Genomic DNA, 11,038 nt, shown 5'->3' on the forward strand with positions numbered 1-11,038 from the left:
TGTGCCAGTGTTTACCCTGCCGGCGCTGTTGTCCTTGGACATCCATACATCTCCGAAATGGATAACACCTGCCAAAATGTAATTTAGCTCCCCTCCTATTCTTCTCTCTCTTCTCCAGAGCTTGTAGGCAGATTCTTCTGAGGCGGCAGATAATAAATATCTGATCTGGGCTATTGGGAAACAAAGATGGATCTAAAAGTGGACTGGAAAACTGCAAAATGTCTTGGCAAAGCAAGTGACATTATCATATAAAATACCCAATCAATCTTAAGGTGGGCCCTTGAGGTAAATACAGGTAAGTGGAGTGGGAAGAAGCGTGGAGACTATTTTCAGTTTGCAATTCAAATTCACACTATAGCCTGCATTCAGAGTATCATCTGTCTATCAGTGAATCTTTTTTGCAAATCAACTGTGACTTTTGCGTATGTATCCAGGCTGGTGCCACCTAGTGCCTGCGCTCAATTTCATTTCTCTCCAGCGACTAGGTCAGGAATCAGAATACATTAGACAGCTTGCAAGAACCTTGGAAGTTGTCGACCATGCACCAGCCAATCAGTGAAGAGCTGTGAAGCCATGTCTGGGTCTCTTCTGTGGTACAGCATAACAGTAAACAAAGCCATCGAGATGGATGTAGAGCAAGACAAACATTCTGTGTTGGCAATGATTTCTAAGATAGAGGATTTAAAGCCTGAACAGAGAGAATGTTTGGTGAATTTTATCAAGGGGAAAGACGTTATTGCCCTGGGATTGGTGCATTACATACATCACGACTAAATAGCAGCGACTGGTTAAATACAAAAAGTAGCCGCCTATCGTCGAGTGAACGAATCCTAATGATAGTGAAACTGGCTGATGAATCAGACTACAGCAGTTTCATTTCTAGAGTTGGATGGGCTCACACTGTTTTGCAAACAGATATCACTGTATAAACCAGGAAGCTCTTGTTCTTCTTAAACACTACATTCATAAGCAGAGTGAAGTGTCTTGCCAAAGTATCCAAAGGCAGCAACACATCATCTATCTAATAATGAATCTATCTTTTTGCAAATGGGTTCACACTATTTTGTAAACAGATATGATTATGTTTTGGAAATCATTGTATGAATTGGGAAATCCTTCTCATATATTCATAGGCTGAGTGGGTGAAGTGTCTTGCCCAAGGATCCAAAGGCAGTATGCAGTGGTTATAGCTGAAATAAAACCTTCAGAACTTTGATTTGGGTGAACGCTCTAACCACTGAACCACTGCCTTCTATTTTTGCTGACTTTGTAAAATATGTTCTTTGACTATGGCACTTTAAGATTCCTTATCTGTTGTGCTGAATCAGAACATTTACACTATATATTTTCATAGACTGGTTCATTTTAAAGTTGGACGCATTTCCTACATTTTGGCTCCCCCCACCGTTCAGCTGACGTCTCGGCACCAGCACCCCCCTCTCTTCGACGTCACCCTTCAAACAGACTGGGTGATGATTTGCGTATGCGCTCGACTCATGGAGGCAGCTGCAGCATGAGACGCAGATATGTTAAGCCAGGACTCAAAGGCTTTTATTGGCTTCAAATGAGTGTCTAGACATCAACATGACAGGTGCCATCTTTGCTTCTTTATTTCTGAGGAGGGGAGGATTTTTAGGTTGTTTTGGAGTGTGAACTGTGCCTGACTCATCGGTACTGAGTTTAAAATCACCCCTATGAGGTTTAATCCATTTTTTAAACCTTTGTAACAACAATGCATAAGCTTGTTATGAAAGCCACAACCTTGGTTATAAATGTGTCTGCATTGTAAATGCCTTGTAAATTACTCCCTGGTTTTGTGTAATGTCCCTGCGTCAGCTCATATGTAATGGTTTATCAGTCTCAAAGTTCAAGTTTCATGTCCAAATACATTTTTTTCTTTGCATTACCCTACATAAAATATACTACCTTTTATCAAACCCCTATGGAGCTCATTTCGACTTAAGTATTCCGTTCATAGCAGAGGCTTTTCCTCCAGGTCCTGACAGGTATTAGAAAAAGGCTATGACATGACTGTCACAGACTCATCTAAATAAATGATTCATGGCATGGAGCTGAAGAGCTTCGGAGGAATTGTTCATCATTCAACATGGAGAGTGATGCAATGCCAGGATCAAATGTGATTGGAATTCAGGTCCTAGGGTCTAAAACTCATGTGGGGTGTCACCTCTGAACAAGATCAGGTAATGACACTAATGACACTAATCCTAATTGATAATTTATACAAGATGGTTTAGGGGGGAAATGGAAGTTCAGATTTGACAACAAACTGGATTCCTGTTGTCCTAAGTCCCACGCATGCGATGTAACTCAGCCATATAACTCAGTCTGCTTAAGTCCATTAACATTCTCACCAGACGAGACTAACAATTCTGCAGTCATTTAATACACTGGCTCAGGCTCAGAGAAACTGACTGAAGGTAACCTTAAATGCTGAGAAAAACACATTTTACACATTTATTTCTGTGAATTCTTTTTCAGTCCAGCCATAAGACTGTCACATCCTTTCTGCACAGAGTGTCTTAAAATGACCTGTGATATTTCTGACTCAGACTGAGAAATCAGTCCTAATTTTCTGAGAGTATTAGGGACATTTAAGATAATGAAATGTTTTCTTCCCAGCAATCATTTCATCTTTCTTTTAACTCGTTTAAGGTGAAGGAAAATCTAACACATTTTTCAGTGTGGATTTAGGTTTTGGGTTTAGTCTGCTAGTTTATGATAGTCAAGAGAGAGACAGAGAGAGAGAGAGAGAGAGAGAGACAGAGAGAGAGAGAGAGAGAGAGAGAGAGAGAGAGAGAGAGAGAGAGAGAGAGAGAGAGAGAGAGAGAGAGAGAGACAGAGAGAGAGACAGAGAGAGAGAGAGACAGAGAGAGAGAGAGAGAGAGACAGAGAGAGAGAGACAGAGAGAGAGAGAGAGAGAGAGAGAGAGAGACAGAGAGAGAGACAGAGAGAGAGAGAGAGAGACAGAGAGAGAGACAGAGAGAGAGAGAGAGAGAGACAGAGAGAGAGACAGAGAGAGAGAGACAGAGAGAGAGAGAGAGAGACAGAGAGAGAGAGAGAGAGAGAGAGACAGAGAGAGAGAGAGAGACAGAGAGAGAGAGAGAGAGACAGAGAGAGAACTTAACTAGTTAGTCAGTAACATCAAAATACACTACTGTGAAGTGTACAAGTTAGACTGACTCCATGCAGGTATTGGGTATAGGTTTATCTGTTACAGGCACATGTGTAATTCAGGTATTAAACATTTTGATTTGGCATTCATACAGATGTTGGATGACTAAAAAATAAAACATGACCCTCTTCAGTTCAACAACAGCCTTCAACACCCCTCTAATATTAGACTCATACAACGATGAAGAGTGAAACACTACTGCCACCAAGTGTTGAACAAAAACACTACAGTTACATTTTCCATCTTGCTTTATTTATTTAGATATACAGTACATTCATTTTCAAATCAAGTTTATAACCAATTAAAGATATAACATAGATTGAATTTACATTATAACATAAATACATACATAAATACATATGAAAAAGTACATCATAATTAGCACTTTATTAAAATATTTTTTAATAATAGAAACAAAATTGTATTTACATGTTGCAGGATATTATAAAAGTAGTTCATACCATTTAAGCATACATTTAATAGTGCATTATTCCTCAGCATGAATGAATAAATCTTGATATCTACTACACATAGACATGTTTCTGGCCCCACTATTCAAGTGTAGGAGTGTAACATGATAACATGCTGAGCCTTTAGATCATTGCATTAAGCAGGAATGTGTTTCATGGCACTGCAAGCAGGTTAATATCATAGCATCCATCAACCTGTGAAAACAGAAAAAAACATCAAAATATTGTGATTGACCATGGAAGATCTGACAAGAACCTGATAACTGTTGATGGTGTTGCCTCTATATTTGCATGCAAATAAAATAATAATCTGATTTATTTGATTTGATCTGATTTCACATTTAGTTCATTTGTTGATGTATTACACAGATACAGAGCCACTCTCAGTTTGGACACGTGAAAGTCAAACTAAACTATATTAAACGGTCTCAAGATAACTTTAGTTATACCCTGAAGATACTTACATCAAATCGTCCAATGGAAGCTGTGGTCTGGTTGGTCTGCATAACCTCTGTAAGAGCCCACATCTGCTGTATACTCGAAGACACTGTTGATGGATCTGGGAGGCCCTAAAACACAAAGTCCAACACTAGAAATCAGATTTTAAAATTCATTAATAAATAAATCACCTTCAAACACAAAGTGTACCTCTAAATCTGGGTGAAAGTCTACCAGGGTCAGGTTAGACAGCAAATCAGAAACCTCCTTCTCGGGATCCTGAGGTTGTAGACAGACATAGTTTTACTGTTGTGTAAAACAGGCTATGTTTCATAATAGTAGTATATGGTTTGATGTAGTTTCTGAGGTAAGGGGTCTCTTTAACTGTTTTTGAAAGAAACAGCCAAGAAGACTGTAAATACTGTAAATATTATCCCCTTAACAGGCCAGCTGACAAGAAGTGTGGCTGTGTGTCTGGATAATGCCACAACGTGTTGACACTACAGTATACAAATATTTCATCTTCATTAAATATTGTTGACAGAGAAGCCTAGTTCTGTTGCAACTGGATAAGTATGTATTAACTATCAACCAGAAAAAAAAAAAATCTTTATGACAAGTATACAAACCATTCTATCAGAACATTCTGTCCCGCCATTCACTCCAAATACAAACCTAACCTTTGGTTGAATGTAAAAATAAATTGAGCGTAACACTCACCGGTTCAATATGGCGGAATATTTTGATCTCTTCTAGGTTAAAGTTTAGCCAGGCTGAGGATGGCTGCCTTAGGATAAATCTTACAGACATCACATGATCAGGCACCACTTGCATCTATAAATGACATAAAGCACATGGTAGTAAGATCATCATAATGAAAATCGTAAAGGGTTAAACATAATTGGTATTTGCCAACAGACCTGGAAAATCCATAATAATGTCTGACACTTTCAAACAAACTAAACTCTCTAAAACGGTTTCCCAACTACAGATTATTACTGTAATGTAAATTCAAGAAAAGAAAAGATTCATTAGCATATACTTTTCGTCTTTTATTAAAACTCTAACTACATGTATTTATGTAATATAATAATAATTTTAAAAAAGTTTACTATTTTGATTTCATTTTACAAAATGTAACGGTAAGGTTTATGGAAGCACAACTTATGTGGTTCCAAAGTTCAAGATGAAATTGATATGTAGGATATTCTGTAGTTTTGAATGATTGTGAAGGTTTAGTGGGGCTCGTCCTAAAATGTATTGATCCCTCGTGAGTCAATAAAGTTTGTCTAAGTCTAAGTCTAAAATCACAGTCCTGTGATTTTAGAGCAATAAGCACATAAAGACCGCAACAATTTTGCTCTATTTTTTGCTCTATTTAGGCTGTGATTTGCTTCTCCCCGAGTTCGGGGGAGGCGTGACCCAACTTTCTGTCTTTGTATGCGATTTTGAAGCTGCTGCGCTCCTCATGTGTGTGTGTGTGTGTGTGTGTGTGTGTGTGCCTGTGTCAGTGTGACTGTGAGCTGCTCCATCAGATCAAGTAAAAAGGTAAGAGTAGTTCCTCACATGTGTCTGTTTACATCCACGCAGTGTGGATCGGGGTGAAGCTGCAAATTAGTAACAGTGACTCTACTTTCTGTGTACTTTATTGCCAGTCTTCTGTACATTCTAAATCTTGTATCTGAAGTTTTGCACCACATTTCACAAATAATAATAACCCAGTTTTGTCTTGCATCTAAAATAGAAGTGCAGTGCTCTGATCTTTTGAACACTTCTCAATCTCAAAGAGAGTGCACTCATTATCCCACTGTCTTTACGATCAGAGAATTTAAGTCTCATAAGATTCTCCTTGTGTCTGTGGTGTGCCCTTTTTGTAGCACGTTTAAAAATTGTTTAACACAAAAAAAATCCTGCAGTGTGTGTCGGCCTTAAGTATGCATACACTGACCTGTGCCCTGTGGATGGAGCAGTAGTCCTGAGAGCCTCCTTCTGTGTGGGGGTTATCCATCAGTGCCAGGTCCCTCAGAGCAGTGGCCCACTTAGCTGCAGTCTCCTGTCCTGGGATCTTTCTCAACAGGCGCACTGTCACATAGGCTGTGTAATAGTTCTTAAAGCTTATCTCCTCAATCTGAGAAAATAAATGAATGCAATTCAATAAAAAATTAAATAAAGACAGTCTAACTATAAATGATAACATCTGAAATGTTGCAAATGCTATAACAAAAACATGACAATACAGTAATAATGAGCCTTTCAGTTGGCAGCAATAATCTGTAAACACACCACCCAAATGTTTGTCAGAAATAATCCTATTATCCCTTAACTTACCTGCGGCTCCTTCTTTGAAGCTTAAAGCCTCAAGCTAGAGTGGAGTGCACAAATTATTCAAGAAAAATAAATAAATAAATATAAAAAAGTAGGTCAGTGAGTAGCCTATTAAATTTAAATACACACTGTAGCCAAACATCCTAATTAGGACACACAGTTTAATATAAGCACAATTGCTTTCTCGGAGCTATTTAAAAAATTCAAAGCAAGTATCATTTAGCCTAATTTTGTAAGAGTGGAAAACACAACTGCAGCTCTGAATTATCTTAAAAGCACTTACAACCCTCTGCTTCTATTCAGCGAAACACTTCTTATAAGAACACAGGGCAACATTTTAACAATGAAAGCAAGATGTACATATTTTGTCAGTAATGAATATTGTGATTGCTCTTGTTGACTGTATTACTGACTGCGTATTACAATTGGTTTGTGTCTTACTGACTCTTGTGCAGGGGTTTGCAACCTGTAGCTCGTGAGCTACAAGTAGCTCTCCACGCCCTTCCAAGAACCTCATCAAAAGATGTCTAAATTATATATATTGTGCTGAATGATTCAAATTTGATGAACTACAATTCGTAAATGTAGCATTTTGATGCATACATTTGTGCACTAATAAATAGATAAAAGTTCATGTTTTATAGGTATCTAGCTGCTCCCCATCTAAGACTTTCCTATGCTCAATTTCTTGTGACTGCTAAAATTAGTAGCTCTTTGATCTTTTCTTTTAGTGAAGGTAGCTCCCTGAAAGAAAAATATTGGAGACCCCTGCTCTAGTGTATGCATACTTACATTAACAGATTTTCCAAATGGAAGAGTAACATCAACAATGCAGACCCCGGACTTCACTGTATCAGTTTTGGCATCTCCTAGCTGCAGGAACACTGGGGGCTTCACGGTGCATGTCACAGGCTCTGCGTCACCGCTCCCACTCATTTTTACTAGAACAAAAAGGTGATATTATAGTAAGTGTAAGACAAACAGGTAACAGGTAGCCACTGCCAGAAAAGTCACAGTGCACATGTAATATTGCTACCAACAATGCAGGCTGTGGATTTGGACTAGAGCATAAACATTAGCAGAGCTGTTTAATGTCATATCGTCATAATGTCTTCCACAAGAAAAGTTACACATTGCACCTTTAAATATTTTATAGTTATATAGACTCCAACCCTTGTAAGATTATGACATAATCAAATCCTAGAACTTGAATGTAAACTATTGTTCTCAATTGTGGATGCAACGGCAAAGTCATCTTGAGGTAGAGAACATCAACAACACAACTGGGTTTTGCACTTTCATCATAACTTAAAGGTGCACACTGCTTTTAGTGGGTGGCCCATACCTGCAGAATACAGAATGGTCCTCAGTATGATATTAAACATTTACATCTTGCTTTTATTCAATTAATTTTTAACCCCATAAATACAATGCATTATTTTCATTGTGCGCGGGGTCACATAGCCTGGAAGAGACACCTGCTTGACTCCATAAGATAGATTTTAAGACAGAAGTTTAATGCTATACTGTTAACAGGATCGATGGCATCTTCACGGAGATACAACAAATGTACAGATGTACCCAATAGCAGAAATATTACAGTGCACCTTTAATATTGCTACCAGCAGTGCAGACTGTGGATCTGGACCGGAGCTTCTCATCAGGTCTAGCTTGACTGCTTTCTTTTGCACTTCTTTTTACACAACAATGTGTCTAAGATTAGGCATCGACTACTGCGCAAGATTCAAGTGAAAGAACAGAGGGAGAAAACGCTCAGTCCTTCGTGACTAGCACCATGGACAGCAACACTGCCTCCATCAAACACGGCACAGTTTAACCGAGATCTAAACTAAATATACTGAAACGAAAAGTGATTCAAAACAATCGACAGTTCAATCTGAACAAAGCCTGAAGGACAGCTAGTGTCGCTCTCCCGGGCTATTTGCAACAATCTTTCCAAATTAGAGCCCGGAAAGTTTAATAGGCTACATACATTTCATTACTGACCTCTTTGCACTTTAAGGAGTGTGCAGATATCAAGGATGGACGTGCTAAAAAACAAAAGAACAAGACTGTTTCACGCTAATCTACTGTTGTGAGTTACTTCCTGGTAGTAACCAAGGAAACTGGGAAGTCTTAAAGATACAGTACGTCTCAGTTCGGTCTTGTTCAATCCAGGCCATAGTATTCCAAAGAAAACACCTTATTTACTCAGATTTCTTACAGCTATAGTTAACCCCATCATTGTACAAATATATCTGAAACATTAACTATTTGTGTGATCAGTATGATACCTGTTTTGATTTTTTAACATAACATCTTGTTGCCTGTCAATAATTAAAACGATCAGCAGAGGGCAGTGTTGCTCCATTTGGTAGCCAATAATGTAACGTACAGTACAAAACTAAAGCCACGCCATGCATTTTAACCAAAACATGTTTCTTTTCGTAATCTACCAACAAGTTTTATTTAATAACATTATACATTTGAAATCTTAAAGAACTACTTTCCACCCACTCGTAAAATGTGGCACGTAATTATGGGAATTTTCACTATTCAAAAGATGTATTTTGTTTAAAGTGTTTATTGCTTTGGTGAGAGTCCTAATTTTGAAACGCTCAGCCAATTGAATCTCAATTGCTTATATACAGACTATTTTTGAGTAGCAGAAATATTCAAATATCCATTCAAATAGACCTATTACTTGTTTATTTATTCATTTTTATTACAGTGGTGATATTTCTCATTGCATTCAGTATTTTGAGTATGTGCCACAGTCCCACAGGTCCACTTTACTTTCATATAACTAGACACTCTTCTCTCTCTCCTCGCACTCTTTCTCTGAGAGTCAGTCCAATGGCAAACATTCATTTATTCTGTTTATTGTGTTTGAAGCTGCTCTAGTATTGTCTCCCAAAGCCCATAGATCAGTCAATGTATGAAACTGCCACTGTTTGGTCTCCCTGCAAATAAAACAATCTCCCTTTGTCCCTGTGCCTATAGCTGCTGGGACTTAGAGGAGGACCAGGGCTGGAATGAATGAGCGAGAAGGACTACGGGGAGTGTGGGATTTGGTCCAAGCGGCAATGTCCACTGGGTTTATCTCAGGCTCTCACACTGCTGTCCATCTCCCTGTGTTTACTACTCTTTCATTTTGTCCATTTACGTCCTTTTCTTCTCCTCTCTCATACATTTGTTTTGTATCAGTCTGTGTGTCTGTCTGCCAATTGTCACAGCCATCTGTCTGGTTTCTCCTGATAATAAAAAAAACGGAAAACTAGCAACATAACACGAGGCAAATGAGAATGCGCCAGGAGATAGTGGCTGCGTCTGGGCACTGGGAACCTGCTCCCTGCTGCGTAAAGCGTGATGTGGAAGAAGAGTGGGAAATTCATCTGGTCCACTCTGGATGATCTGTTTCTTACATAAGACAAGCATGGGGTGTCATTCTTATGTAACTAACATGCAACCGATGTCCTTCTGTTTCAACTTGGAAGTCAAGGAGAAGAGATGCTACAATGAGAGAGAGACTGGGGGTACACTGCAGACTTACATAATTACCTCACCATTTATTTAGTTATTTTGTTGGCAATGAGTGCTGAACAAATTAATTATAACACTGAAACAAATCAAATAATACAAGTTGTGTACCAAACATTTGGTAATATTTCACCATAACTACTAAGTTATGGTGAACTCATGTTTAGTTTGAGCACATTTCTGTAGGCTGTAATACGCTATAGTTTAAAGATGCACTGTGTACCTTTTCTGGCTGAGGGTCTGTCACCTGTTTCTCTCCACGGAGATGCTGTCTGGAATGTATGGAATTACACATTAATGACTGACCAAGTTACATGTCCGATTGGTGGAAAAGCGAGCGCACAAACGGTAAGAATGCAAGTCAAGGTCAATAAAAAAACCCATGTTAGTAAGTAAATGCAAGATGAATACATGTCCTATACGAGGACATTCCAGGCAATCCAATATTATTTCCATGGAGACAAGGAGGAGGGCAGCAGCAGCTCAGTTGGTAGAGCATTCACCCACCGATCTGAAGGTTGGTGGTTCAATTCCATTTACTCAGATTTCTTACAGCTATAGTTAACCCCATCATTGTACAAATATATTTGAAACATTAACTATTTGTGTGATCAGTATGATACCTGTTTTGATTTTTTAACATAACATCTTGTTGCCCCGTCAATAATTAAAATAATTGTGTGCGTGAATGGGTGAGTGGTTCCTTGTTGTAAAGAGCTTTGAGTGGCTTGGAGGTGGAAAAGGTGGAAAAGCGCTATAGAAAAATGTGACCATTTACCAAAATGTGACCAAGGAGGTGGCGGACCCCCCCCCCCATCAGAAAAGGTACACAGTGCACCTTTAAGCATGCATATTATTATACTTTTTTTTTTTTTTTTCCAGTAAGGTGATGCTTTTTGAACAGCTGCACTCAAACCATGTAAGGAATAGAACTTTCAATTATAATAAAAACACACACACACACTTGTTACACATAATAATTGCTTTGAATAGATGAAATAACATAGAAACAGCTCACTTAGAACCTTGGGAAGTATTTGAAATGCTTGTGTTCTTTTTCACCACATGACTA

At 38.5% G+C, this 11,038-nt stretch overlaps 1 protein-coding gene across 1 annotated transcript; it reads right to left on the minus strand.

Annotated features, from left to right (window-relative positions):
* Positions 1-3,680: 3,680 nt before the first annotated feature.
* nicn1 (nicolin 1) lies at positions 3,681-8,540 on the minus strand. The gene is made up of 7 exons (XM_055160750.1): positions 8,434-8,540; positions 7,219-7,367; positions 6,050-6,229; positions 4,822-4,935; positions 4,312-4,380; positions 4,128-4,232; positions 3,681-3,858 (listed from the first exon to the last, which is right to left on the minus strand). Exons 2-7 carry the CDS (start codon positions 7,360-7,362, stop codon positions 3,817-3,819), a joined length of 654 nt encoding a protein of 217 aa, XP_055016725.1. The 5' UTR covers positions 7,363-7,367; positions 8,434-8,540; the 3' UTR covers positions 3,681-3,816.
* Between the last annotated feature and the right edge of the window lie 2,498 nt (positions 8,541-11,038).

This window comes from Boleophthalmus pectinirostris, unplaced genomic scaffold (assembly GCF_026225935.1).
Source record: "Boleophthalmus pectinirostris isolate CB_2022bp ecotype Guang Dong unplaced genomic scaffold, ASM2622593v1 HiC_scaffold_3, whole genome shotgun sequence".
In the NCBI taxonomy this organism is placed as follows: Eukaryota; Metazoa; Chordata; class Actinopteri; order Gobiiformes; family Gobiidae; genus Boleophthalmus; species Boleophthalmus pectinirostris.

Coding starts and splice junctions, on each gene's coding strand:
- nicn1 (XM_055160750.1), bottom strand. CDS start 7,362: ATGAGTGGGAGCGGTGACGCAGAGCCTGTGACATGCACCGTGAAGCCC. Junction 6,230..7,218: donor CATTTGGAAAATCTGTTAAT/GTAAGTATGCAT, acceptor TTATTTTCTCAG/ATTGAGGAGATAAGCTTTAA. Junction 3,859..4,127: donor CTTCCATTGGACGATTTGAT/GTAAGTATCTTC, acceptor CTGTTTTCACAG/GTTGATGGATGCTATGATAT.